Source organism: Calypte anna, chromosome 24 (assembly GCF_003957555.1).
Source record: "Calypte anna isolate BGI_N300 chromosome 24, bCalAnn1_v1.p, whole genome shotgun sequence".
In the NCBI taxonomy this organism is placed as follows: domain Eukaryota; kingdom Metazoa; phylum Chordata; class Aves; order Apodiformes; family Trochilidae; genus Calypte; species Calypte anna.
This window is the reverse complement of record NC_044269.1, coordinates 4255419-4268803: the sequence shown is the minus strand read 5'-3', so window position 1 is coordinate 4268803 and position 13385 is coordinate 4255419. Positions and strand designations below refer to the sequence as shown.

General features: G+C 47.1%; 1 protein-coding gene across 1 annotated transcript in view; it reads left to right on the top strand.

Annotated features, from left to right (window-relative positions):
- POU2F3 (POU class 2 homeobox 3) overlaps window positions 1-13385 on the top strand; it is a 39598-nt gene that overhangs the window by 9134 nt on the left and 17079 nt on the right. Inside the window, exon 4 of the mRNA XM_030464809.1 lies at window positions 6896-6930. Within this exon, the coding sequence (XP_030320669.1) occupies window positions 6896-6930 (35 nt within the window). The remainder of the gene's footprint in view (window positions 1-6895; window positions 6931-13385) is intronic.

Below are 13385 nucleotides of genomic sequence, written 5' to 3'. Positions count from 1 at the left end.
TCATGGAGTGGGATTGTGGAGACAGAAAGGTGGGCACTTGGCAGGGTTATCTGACCCTCACAGCTTGGACAACCTCACTGGGTGCTTTAGGAAGCAATCAAGCAGATATCTTCTCTCTAAGAATAAGAAAGACCCTTTCCTTTAGGAACTGTCAGGATTGGAAGGGACCTTTAAGATCACCCAGGTCCAAACCCCCTCCATGGGCAGGGACACCTCCCACCAGCTCAGGTTGCTCAGAGCCCCATCCAGCCTGGCCTTAAAAACTTCCAGGGGTGGATGGGGCTTCCATCACCTCTCTGGGCAACCTGTGCCAGGGTCTCACCACCCTCATGGGGAAGAATTTCTTTAAACTCCAAGGAAATGAATATGTCAAGGAGATACGATGCATCTGCTCTGATGGTCTTGCCAAATGTCTCTTTCTGAGGGGATACTCTTTCAAAGGTCATTTTTCTCCCCCTGCATCCTCAGCTTCAGCCAGCTTGTGCCTGTGGGAGGATGCCAGCATGAGGCACCTTCCTTTGCTGCAGTACCCCTCAGGTTCCCTGGTAGTGGGGACAAGAAAGCAAGGGCAGCTCTGAAACTGAAATTTCCCACAAAAGCAGAGGATCCCCCCAGTCCTCTGGCTTCTGCAAGGCATTAAATCCATAAGGAGAAACAGAGATCTTGTCTCAGGGTGCCCCTGTACAATCTCAGTTAAGTGTCTCTCTGTTCCTCAGCCCCAAAGTGAGGCTCCTGATCTCTTTTCCCACCTTTTTCCCAGGGTCTGAGCTCTTTGGTGCAGGTGCTGCTCTCCTGAGGGATGGGTTCAGCTCTCAGCAGAACAGAGCCCTGAGCTCTGCTGGGTCGGGCTGTTGTTTCTTATATTCCAACCATCTGGGGAGGGTCTCCTGCTCTCTTTTAACCCAATGATGGCTCTATGGAGGCTCCAACCTCTGTGCCAGCTTTTAGCTTGGGCAAAAGGAACTGTTCACAAGCAAGGGATGTCAGAGCAAGGGCTGGTGTAAGATGGAGGGTGCTCAGGCAGTGATTCTTGGGACATTTCTTGTTACATTCAGCAGGCAAGCCAAGGAATGCACAGGGTTTTTTTTTTATTATTTTTACTTTTGCCTTCTGTTGTTACCTCTTCGGATCAGTCTGGAAAAAGATTGCCAGAGTCTTTTGAGGAAACTTGGCCTTCCCTGGCCCCACACTGAGCCTTTGCTCTCCAAGGCAAGCTCTCCCTCGTGAAACTTTCCTCAAAGCCTCCAGGATTTCTCTTGTCTCTTCCCCCTGCAGCTATGAACAGCCCCAGGACAAGTCCCAAATAAATAAAAGCAGCAGCAGTTGGGCTGGAAACAGCTGGTTACTATGGCAATTGGGCCTGCTCAGGATTTGCATAAGGCTGATGATTTTCATAGCACAGCCACATTTAAGGCAAGCAGGAGAAATTTCCATATTCCCAGCTCCGAGTCAGTTGGGGCGTGGGGGAGGCCAGGAGGGGGATATTTGAAATTCAAATGAAGGTGATTAGGGTTTGAGGTTGGGTTATTTTATTTTTTTTTCTTAAACATCCCATTATGGAAGAGGATAAAAAAGGATGGGGAGGGGAAAGGGGAACAAAAGGCTGGTTTGACTTGAATTAGAGGGGCAAAGGAAGAGCTGGTCTGATCTCTCTCTTGCCTCTGGTCTAAGAGAAGAGACTTGCCCTCTCCCAGCACCTGCAGGTGAAATGTTTTCCGTGGGAACAACTGCTGCCCTCAGGTTTCCTTCTGGAAACTGCCCGAGTCTCCCACACTTGTTGTCCTGCTTTCTCCCCCTGCCCCACACGAAGGGTACATTGCACCCAGGGCTGCAGTGGGACTGGAAGATGAGATTTCTTTGAGGCATTGCTGACAAAGGGAAGATGTTTTCATAACCCACAGGTTTCCACCCAAATGAAACACTTGAGTCTTCAGTGAAAGCTTCCCCTGGAGTCTGTAACCATCTGACTAAGTCAGCACAGATTCACTTTTCTTCCCAACCTGCCTCAGCTTTCCCATGGAGATGCTCCCATGGTTTGCTCTGTTTGTGTCTTTAGAGCAAACAGTTGCCATGGAAGTTGTAGTCCTACCTAGAAAACTGCTCACACCTTCCCTTGCTCCCTTTAAAAACCTCTCTGTAAGGTAAGCCTTGGCAGCAGCAAACACCCCAGCAGGGCCTGTAAGCTTCCAGGTGCCACTGGACACAACTGGAGGGAATTTGGGGGAACCACTGAAGTGGAGAGAAGTGATTTAAGCAACCGGCTACCACCCAGGCCTCTTCCTGCTGGTCTGAATGCTGGCAAGAGTAGTGAGAGGGCTGCTACTTATGTTTTGCTTGAGTTTCCAAATTGAATTGAAATTCTGAGGAGTGAATTTGATGCTGAACATCTTGCTTAATAGAACCACATCCTTCTCAGTGCAGGTGAGCATTTTGCTTCATTTATAGCATGTGGGTCAGGTATTATTTGTAGTTGTAATTGCTGCCACTCTACCTGTTCTTAGGTAATATTTTAACTTCACCTGCTGTCTGAGGTGAGAGATTTGATCCTTGTCTCAGTTAATGTGAACATGCTGATTTCTCAGCTTGCAGTAAATACACACTGAAAAGCTCTGCATCTGCTCTGCTTTGTCAACCTCTAATCCTGTTGTGCTTTTTTTTAACTGGAGTGCTAAATTCTTCAGGATAGGTGAGATTAATTTTAGCTATCTAATATTCTGAGGCTGAAGTCTGACCTGCACACCATGGGCTCTTTGTAAAGTGGATGATGAGAATGGGTATCTCCAGAAGGTGATTCATCTCCCTGCCCTCTATCTCAGGGGTGAGATGAATTGCCCTCTGGAAGCTCCTGCTTCTTCTCCAGGGCTCTAAAGGGAGCCTAGAGCAATTGGCTCAGAATTAGACACCTAAAAGTTAGACATCTAAGCTCAGGCAGCTGCATCCCCTGCCTGGTGTCTGCCTGGCACTGTTCCTCCATCCCCATTCAGCTGTTCTGGATTTCCCTCCCAAATGCACGCTGCAGAAAAACTGATTCCCTGTGGGAATTCCCCAACACCTGCTGGAGATTGAAATCACCTCCTGATTCCCTGTCCCTTCTGAGATCAAACTGCCAGGTGAATTAAATGTGTGGTAGCTGGGTGGGAAGGGGAATAAGGAATAAGGGGAAGAAGGTTAGCTCTGTGTTTGTTGTTGGGTGAAAAGCCACGGGCAGCTGTCACAGCCCGTAGGTGACATCTGCATGCTGCTGCATGCGTTTGCTTTGCAAAGATGAAGCACACTGCAATCTTGATTTATTTTATTTTTATTTTTATTTTTTTTTTTCTTTTCTCCCATTACGGTACTTTTATCCTCAAGTGCTGGACTGGCTCGGTGGCTTCCAGTGGGAACCATGTCAGTTCTGATCGAGCCCTTGGTTTTCAGGCACAAACTCTGCTTTCCAGAGGGGTGGGGGTGAGGAGCAGCGGGTGGGGGGGAAGCTGCCCGGAACTGTTCTGCTGCTCCCATCCCCAGAGAAACCTCCCCAGGCAAACTCGCACCAGATCTGATGCCAGTGCTATGCAAAACAGCTGCCAGGTGAACCAAGGAGAGCAGCAAGGTCCTCGGCTGCCGTGCTGCAAGGAGCCAGCTCAGCTTATCACTGTATTTTATTTTTTTTTTCTCCCCCTGTCCGGAACACCCATACAAAGGGGATTAAAAGCTTGCTTGATGGGGAACCCTGCTGCTAGGGATTCAAAGCAATCTTTCCCCCTTTAAATCCCAGGGCTTTCCCTGATGGATGCAATTTAAGGAGGGGAGGGCTGCATCCAGCAGATGCTGGAGCCTTTGGATCCCCTTGTGTCTGGCTGGTCTAGCAAGAGGGAAGTTGTTGCTCCATCTAAATTAGTGGAGTTCTGGAAGTTTGCAGCAGCTGAGGATCTGCTGCCACTTAGGCTTTTCTTTCTTTTTATCTCCTGGAGCTAGAAAATATTAAATTTTAAGTGCAGATCCTCGTTGTCTGAACAGCCTGCTCCTTTAAGAAGAGAAATGAGGACTTCAGTGTGAGGCCTGATGTTGATAGAAACTGGAAGGAAACAGAGTCTATTTTCAAAATATTTTTAGGAAATGTAACTGAAAGTGGAGAGTTGTTACCCCTATCACACCCAAACCTTGGCTTGCAGCTGGAATGATTTTAATTTTATTTGGACACAAACTTCTCCTGAAACAGAAAAAAGATGAGATTTGCTTGCAAATAAATCTCTGCACAAACAGTCACCCGTCCTGCTGAGAAGCTGCAGAGATTTGTGTATCCAGCTCCCATTTACATAACCACTGGGAGCAGAAATCACCTCGCCCAGTTTTAAATATCTCACTATTGGACATCTAAGTCTGAAGAAGTTGCCCCTGGGTTCCTTTGTAGTCAATAAAGAGAAATACTCATCTCCAGAGGGCCATTAATCTCAACTTAAGATAGGCGTCTGAGATAGGTCAGATGAACGGCCTCTGGAGGTGCCTATTTCTTCTCCTGTCTACCAAGACAGCCCGGGGCAGTTATCTCAGACTTAGACACCCAAGCTAGGAGTGAGTTAATGTCAATCTCCATACATATTTGGATGCTCCACTGTCACAAAATACCTGGCAGAGGTGTTGCTGAACACCCCTGGTGCTTTGTGGCGGGGCCGTGCAAAGGAGCAGAGGGCAGCACTCAGATAAAGCTGTGTCTGATCTTGGAGGGCAGAAAGGGAAAAAGAAAAGTAGAAGTCTGTCAGCTGCACGTGCTTGTTCAGGGTGGAAAAAGGGAGAGATGGGAATCTTGGAAGAGGAGGGAGAAGTCAGGCCTGGCATGTGGAGTGAAACTCAGTTCCTGTTCTCAAGTTCAAAGTTTTGGGGTGCATGGGGAGTGACTCAGAGCCAGCATCACTGGGACCTAGGGATTTCCCTCAAGGTCTTTGAATCTTGCCTCATCTACACCCTGCATTTGAACGTGAGCTAGACTCTCGCGTCCAAAAAAACCCCAGAGAGGATTACCTTTTCCTTCCTGTTCTATTTTAGCAACTGGGAGCTTTATTTCCTCCTCCTCTGCTCCTCGCCTTTCTCCCCTTTAGCTACTGCCTCTAGATTGCATCCAACCCACCCCCCCCTCTCCCCGTGGGTTTCAAAGGTAGAAACTGCAGGCCTTGAAGATCCTCCCGTGGTCCTGCTCAGGTGTGTGGATGCTGATTGTGATCGTCTATTAACACTATCAGCATTCCCATCCTTGGAGCTGCAGTTGTTGTTGGAGCTGCAGTTGTTGTTGGCTCTCGGGGCACAGAGCTGGAACACAATGAATGAACCAAATTCCTCAGGGAGGAGCAGCTGGAGTGAGGTGGTCAGGGAGCAGATGGGTTGGAGCAGGGAAAGAACCTGGAGGTTGGAGCAGGGTCGGGAATTACGTGGGGGAAGATGAAGGGCTCTGCTCTTGGGAAGAGAGGAAGCTTTGGGAGCTTTGAGAGGGGGGAAAAGATCCAGAACTGGATCTGACCTGGGATGCAGAAGGTGAAAAAATAGAGGAGATTTCAGAGCAGGGGGCAGCAACTTGTTCTGCTGTGAAACTGGGCTCTCAGATTGCTTGCCAGTGAAGACCTAAAGCTCAGGCTGACAGAAGCAGCTCAGTTTCCACAGTCACTTCTGTTAACGTGTTGCAGATTAAATCTCCAGAGCTGTTTCTAGATAGCAGCAGTCGGGGTTGCCATGAAATTGTTATCACTGATTCTAAAATATTTTGCCATCTATGAATAATTGTAGCAAGCCTGCTCCCTCTGAAGATCTCCAAGGACCATGCTGATTCACCTGAGAATATTCTGTGCATGGTGCAAAGGGGAAGCATGCATGCTAGGCTAGGGCAGAGGCTTGTTCAGCTGCAGCAAGCAAGTCAATGGGAGAATTGGGCTTGCACTCCTGCCTCTCCTAACAGCTTTCCAACTTTTTACAAGAGAGGCGTGAACTATGGAAAAAAAAAAAAATTAAAAAATGATGTGTTGAAGCTTGATCAGATCACAGGACTGTGCTTCATGGGGAACGTTATCCTGCAAAGAAACCAGAGGAGGCAGCCCTGGGGGTTTGTGCCATGGGGATGTGAACAGTTTTAAGACTAGCACAGACTCAGTTGGACTGGCAGGGACTTAGGGAACGGATTGCAAAGGGAAGGGGTTTCTTGGGGTTGCCTTTGCAACTGAAGAAGCTTCGTGGAATCCCTTAAAGCATTCATATCTGTGGAGAGTACAACCTTTCCTCTGTGATGTTCTTGATGAATTTGGCAGGTGTGATGGAGGAGGGGGGGTGGGGGGGGGAATGTTTATCATCAAAGGGGAATGAGTGAGGGCCTGTGCAGTACCTTCAGGCTGAAACCTGTCTGATTTTCCCCCTGTGCCTGCCAATCTCTTTTGGAATCAAGGAGACGCCTCTCGAGCACAACCCCACGGCACCCTCTGTTCCTTTGGATATCCCGTGATTACTCAGTGCCACATAGGTTCCTGAAGATCCTTGGTTAACAGCCTTGGCCACCTGTTTGCTGGCCTCCCCCACAGTTACCTCTTGGTTGATGGGCCTTGGATTTCCCTGTGGAATTGTAGCATCCTTCAGCTGACCTCTGCTGGAATCTGCCTTGCAGTCAGTGAGCTTTCCCCCACCTTTGCTGTGTGCTCAGCTATCTCCCAGGCAGAAGCATTTCTGTTACACTTGATACCACCCAGCATTGCAAAAGCACCTCCACATTTCCATTGCTGCATTCACATCAGCTCCACCTTCCTCACTCTTGCCTTGCTTTTGCAGGAAACTGGGCCAGCAGTGTGTCTTTGGTTGTGTTTATTCTAAGTTCTGGAAAGTTTACATCTATAATAACTGTCGTTAATACTGAGATCTTTTTCTGTTTGTTTCATTGTAGGGAATGAACAGAATGGGCTGGACTTTAACAGGCAGGTAAGAAGCTCCCTGGGTTACCAGGTATTCTCCTGCTTTCTTGATTTACTGTTTTTTAATTGCTCATCTTGCTGAGTCCCAGGCAGCTATTGCTAAGAGATAAAACTGTTAGGTCAGAAACTGCCATTAAGGAGACCACATAAGATCTTCCCAATTCCATTTGTGGGATAGAATGCCATATTAAACTCCTGGTTTCCAAGCCTTCATGGAAGTTCAGTTAATTAAAGAATTTCTCTAAATCACCATTTGCTTGAGGCTTTTTCTGGCTTTTCAATTATTTTCCATTTTCACTTAGAAACCAAGAGGGACCTCTGTTACACCAACAAAGGTGCAAATCCCTCCCTCCATAATTGAGATGGTTTTGAGGTCTTGGAAGGTGTAGGTCAAGCCCAGACCTTCCTGTAGTGGATCCTCTTGACAAGACAGTGGGGAAAGGGACAGCAGATAAAAGATAATTGCAAATGAATGTCAGAGGGACCAATGTCTTTGGGTTTGCTGTTATCCTCCTGCTTCAGGCAGCTAAAAGCAATGCCTGTCTGATAGAATTCCTGGAGATTTTCCTATGTGGCTCTAAGAAATCCCTGAATCTCCCATCAGAACTGCCAGGGGATGAAGGTGACAGCCCTGCAGAGAGTCCAGATCTTGAATCTGCACAGCAAAGTGAGAAAATGCTCTCTTAGTCCTGCACTGAGGATGGCTGTGGCCATCAGGGCAGCTGGGCTTGGACCTTGGAAAGGAAAAGAGAAATTCTAGAGAGCTAAGCCCTGCTCCCAGGGAGCTGGAGCCTGGCACAAGAAGGAGCTGTGACTCTGCAGGCTGTCAGCAACATCTGAAGCAGATATTGTCACTCCTTACAGCACAGCAATTGTGCAGTCCCTGACTTCAAGGGTTGTGATCATTTGTATAGCTCCCTGCTAGCAGCATCTGGGCAGCTGAAGCTTCTTACTGTGATCTTGTGGCCTTCAAGGTTGCCTTGGTGGCTCTTGTCTGGCAGATGGTTGGTTGGTTGGTTGGTTGGTTGGTTTGGCTGCCCTGGTTCTGGGTGGGTTGTAACTTCCTATCAAAGGTGTCTTAACACGTTCAGCCATTTCCCAGGTTTTTTGGAATACCCAGCTGAAAACAAAAAGCCTTGTGTCTCCAGCTCTGTGGATTGCAGAGCCCAAAGCAGAGGCTTTCTACTCGCCAAGAGAAGAATCCAATCTGCTAGTGATAAAAGGAAAATTCCCTCAAGATAGAAATAAGCTGTGAAAATGCAAGTGTTGCATACTTTTCCTATGGCAACTCCACAAAGATGTTAGAACTGGAAGCTGGGCTGAGGTTAATCAAGGAAACTTAATATTGAGTGTGGTGAAGCAGGGCTGGCTTCAACCAGCTGATGCTTTGATTTATTCTCCTCAACATCCTAATCCTCTGCATGCCACCAAATGGATGTTAGTGAAGTCCCAGGGACACACAGCCTGGCAGTCAGTAGGATTTGGGCCCCAGGTTCTTCTTGTTCTCCTCCTAGAAAAAAAGAGGCTTTGGTTTTATGACAGCTGTTTTGTAGCATTCACTCTTTCCACCCAAAAGGTGGAAAAAATCTGTTTGGTTTGTGCCAACACATCTGTTTGTCCAACAGGGACAAACCTGACTGGGGGCTTACCAACCTTTAAAACGATATTCTGATAAAATTTTGATGTTTCTTTCTTAAATTTGGTGCAATTCCTCTCCAATTCCCTCCAGGGAGGGGGTTGTGACAGTCCATGGGATGGACACAGCTCTGTGCAGGTGGCTCTTTGTCTCCCTCTCTTGGCCCTCTCCAGGCCATGTAGACTTGAGCCAGTGTAGTTATTTTTGTTATTTTAAATAAGAATGAGCCCAGATGCACACGGGTTGTACACTCACGTTTTGGGTTGACCTCAGCTATTGGTGAATTCATCTTCAATTCAGCAAATAGATTTCAAAGGACTAGAAAAAGGAAGAAGGGAGATATGGTAATATCAAAGTGTTTTTATATGAAAAAAATCAGGTGCTGAGCTGCTTCATTAGGGGTGGAGGTTGGTGGGTTTTTTAATTTTGGTTTGGGGTTTGAGGTTGGTTTTGGGTGGCTTTTTTTTTTTTTTTTTTTTTAATTTCTTTCTTTCTTTTTTTTCTTTTTGTTAACCTTGCAATTCAAGTTTTCAAACCGAAGCCAGAGGACTATGGCTTGAAACCCAACTCCAAACCAAATGCAAGAGCTGCTGAGCTCTCTTTAACTTTATTTGGAGTGCTGGATGCTAATCTCTTTGAAGATCATAAATCTCACATCATTTAAACCTCTCCCCCCGTCTTTGTAGATGGCCTACATTTCAGTTCTGTTTCCCTCCCATGTTCTGCTCCAGGCGGGAAGAGAAGGGTGGAGTGACCTGGTTAGACCCCTTCCTTGCCTACCAATTCCCTGCTGTGGCTGCTTTCACCCTGAAAATAGGGAGGAGGGAAACTCTTGTGGAGTTTGAGGTTTTCTAGCAGTTTGTGGGTCAGCCCTCTGCTTTATGAGAAAGCTGCCTTCTGATCCCTCAACCTATTTGGCAAACATTTCTCCCCCTTTCTTTCCCCCCCCTCTCCCTCCCCTTAAACTCTCCTCCCACCTGGATTCAGCAGTAATTTGTATGTGAATGAGAGGGAAAAGGGTGTGTATGGAAAAAGAAGCATCTTCTGCCTTGCCTATCTGGTTTGGCTTTTCATTTAGTGAGTCTGATGCTGATTGTTTCCTGTTTATATCAAGGGAAATGCAAAGAGATAGTAATAAACTTTCACCTTCGGTGCTGGCAACATGAATAGGGACATCTGCTTTTTGATGGTTTGGGATTGTGTCCAGAGCATTTCAGAGACAGAACTGAGTAACTCTGCAAACGTGGCTGCAGAGTCTTGGCACAAAAGGGCAGCGAGTGGGATCAGGAAAAAAGTGGGACTGGTAGTGTTGAAGTCAGAACTTTTCCTCCCTGTAATGTGCTGATCCTCTTCCCAGCTCTTGTTTGGTTTATTTCCCTGATGGAATACACAGCAGTCAGAAACACTGCCCTTGTTTGGGTTTGTAGGTGGCTCTGAAGAGAGCTCTTCTGGAGAGCCAGGTAATCCATCCTGGGTCTGGCATCATCCCTGGGATAATATTGCCTCCTGGAATACACAGAGGGAGCTCAGGCTGATGGTTTGGGGAGGCAACCCAGGGCTTGTGTGCAGGGCCTGAGTGTTCCAGCCCTCCACAGCTGGAGGAGGAAACACACCAGTGCATCAGGGAAATTGTGCAGGACAGTGTCATCTGTTGGTCCTTGCAGCAGTCTTGGAGGGCCAGGGAGGAATAAAGGCTCAGACCTTCCTCAGATTCCCAAAGGAGGGAATTAGAGGTCATCTCCAAGCCCTTTCATGCTCTCAAGAGTCCAGTGCTGGTAGAGAAGATTCCTCTCTAGAAATGAAGCTGGAAAAGGATGTGCTACCAGTGCAGGAAAGGCTTTGCAGGATCTGCTCTGTTTCTAAATATGCCATGCAGTTGCATTCCTAGGAAAAAGCCAGCCCTGGCAGACAGGCTGTCATTTGTTTAATAAGAATGTCAGGTTTGATATTTGTATCAATGCCAAGGTGATCCTGCCATGAGACTCGACAAGATTGGAGACAGAGAAACAGGCACTGGCAGGTGTGAGCAGCCCAGAGCTCAGCACAGCTTGGATTTTCCCATTTGTTCTTTGTTTTACACCAATCAGGGGATATCATAAGGATGTATCTCTGCCTAACAGATCTCCTGAAAATAGGATCTTGGGATGGAGTTACCTGGGAAAAGGAGGTAGCTTTGAGATGTGTTGCTGGGCTGGGAGATAGCAGCAAGAGACAAAATAACAGGAACAGAACAAAATATGGAAATAAATCTGCAGTTGGAGTGGCCTCCTGTTTGATGTGCACATGAGCTCAGCACTTGTATTTGCACACCAGGTCACACACATTGCCATGTGCCACTTTTCAAAGTCTCTCCCTTTCAGTGCTCAGTCAGCAATAAATAACTGAGCTCCTTAAGATTCCCAGTCAGCAGGACCTGAGTAGACTTTTCTTGGCTAGCTGAGTGTGTCTGTTAGTATATCACAAACCAGTAATGATGGATGGGGTCTGTTAAAAAATTCCTCCTCCCCAAAACCAAGCCAAGGGTCCTGTGTGTTCCTGTCCTGCTCTCTGTAAGAGATGCCAAAGGGGTTCCTCTCCCTCAGGACCTTTGTATCTAACTCATGTCCCTGTCCTGTTCATAGCTGACAGTCCTTGTGCAAAGGAACTTCAACTTTGGAAGTTTAAGTAAGGTTTTCAATAGTTGTTTTTAGGATACAGAGTGAGTTGTCTCAGGTCTTCACAGCTGCTCTCTGTGTAGACACACGACAGGAAAATTGAAGTGGTCAAACTGCATCAGAGGTATAAAAATCACTGCTTGACTCTCTTTCAGTCCCATTAATAATGCTCTGACCTTGTTTGGTACTTTCCACCCACATGTCTGAAGATACCTTGCTAATGAATTTAGCATCCCCGTGCCTCCAGAAGGGAGGGAGGTGTTTCACTCTGTCTTACAGGTGAGGCAGACACAGACAGACTACCTGGCTTTCTCAAAGATGCTGAGCACCACGACTGCAGTCGAAATCAGTGGATGCTTTATAGGACAGTTGCCTGTGGACATTGAGGTATATTGTAATCCAGGGACCTGCTCCCTCTCAGAGCTGGGATATGGACTCAGATGCTCTGATTCATAGTCTTGTGCTCAACCACAGACAAGTTCTTCCTCCCCTCCATCCTTTTGAAGGTGGAAAGAAGGGCCTAACTTGCTAGGTAGTTTGTTATTAATATCTGGGATGCAAAACTCCCTGCAGATTTAATTTTGCTCAATCAGGGCTTCCCTCCCCGCAGGGATCTCTCTCATAGTTTTTCATTCCACTTTGGGTTCCCACCTCCCCCTAATCTCATGTGTTCCCTACATGTCATTTCTGTTCCTGCTTGGCTCTTCCCTGTGGGTAGTTCAGGTTTCAGTCTGCCCTCCAGATTTCCATCCCAGTCCTGTTTTGCCCTTCTCTCAAGGGGAGATTCACATCCTGCTTCCTTCTCCCCTCTGGGGATCAGTTCAGATTTCACTCTCTCTTCTCTGCATTGCTCCAGGGGATCAGCCTAAGTCTTGCATCTGCTTTTCATCTCTTGAGCCTTCACTAACTGGAAATCAGCCTGGCTGTCCGTATCTGTCTTGACTGACACTGGATCTAAGCTGAACACTGCCTTGGCCTTTCCTTTTGAAGTTGCCTTGCTCTGTCCTAGGGACAGACTGATTGCATAAATTTGTATGTGTGCTGATTCTTCATTGAAATGCAGCCCTTTGGGAAAGCATCAGAGAAAGCCCTGGCTTGAGGGGAAGTCCTCTGTTTCTATATCTGGCACTGCTTAGGACAGATATGTTGAGGAACCTCTTCTTCAAGCTAGTTTTGTTCTGGCACCTTGTAGAAGCTCTCAGAGAGCTGCTGGGAATGAACTCCAAAACAAGGCAGTGAATCTCTGGGGAAGCTTCTGAGGGAGAGGGGGAAGGAAGGAGGAAAAAGTAGGAAAGTATTGAAGTCAGGAGGAAGAATTTGGCCCTTTAATTTTTTTTCTTAAGAGGTGGACTGAAACCATTGAATTAATCTTATTTTGGCCAGTAACAGTTGAGCACAACCCAGCATCACTTCCCAGCTGGCTGGGCTGTATCTGTTCCCCAGGATCCAGCTTCAGCCCATTCAGAAACTTCTTTCCTTCTCCAGCCTCCTAAAGAGCAACCTGGATTTATAAGAAATATTCCATGCTTGTTGCTTCAGCTCACTGGCAATGTGTCTTAAACAGCTGTTTCAAAGCTGGTTTAGAGGTGAGGGAGAAAGAGATCTCTGCATGCAAATTCCTCACTCCAACTGGGTTCCTATCATCCTTTGGGAGATACTTTCTAGGCTTGCAGGTTCCTAGTTTCATGGACCTGTCTGAAGGGACATAACAATGGTTTCCACAATAGAAACTTAACTCCCAATAGAAACTTAACATGCTCAAGGCATGGCTGTCACTGTCAGCCAATTTAGGTTGCCCAGCACCTATTAAGTGATGAGTTGCATGAACTGCTGTGCATGGATATGACTCTTCTGCCTGCTAGAGAATGGCTCATTGGTAATAAGGAGAGGACTCTGAATTCTTGAAGGCCTTTCATCTGGTGAGCTCCAAGAATTCAATCAAAAGCCTGCACCACCCAGCAAGGGTGGGGCCCTACACCCATTGTGCAGAAGGGCAAGTCATAGCACAAAGGGTGAAGAGGATGGGGTTTCAAGCAAGGCCTTTAATTTTGGGAGCCTGACATCAGAGTGCACTTTCTTTCCAGAGGTGCTGATCTGCACCAGGGGTGCTCCATGTGAAACCAGTGGGCTGAACCAGGGCTGCTCAGCCCTTTAGAAGTCAGATGTTGGGTC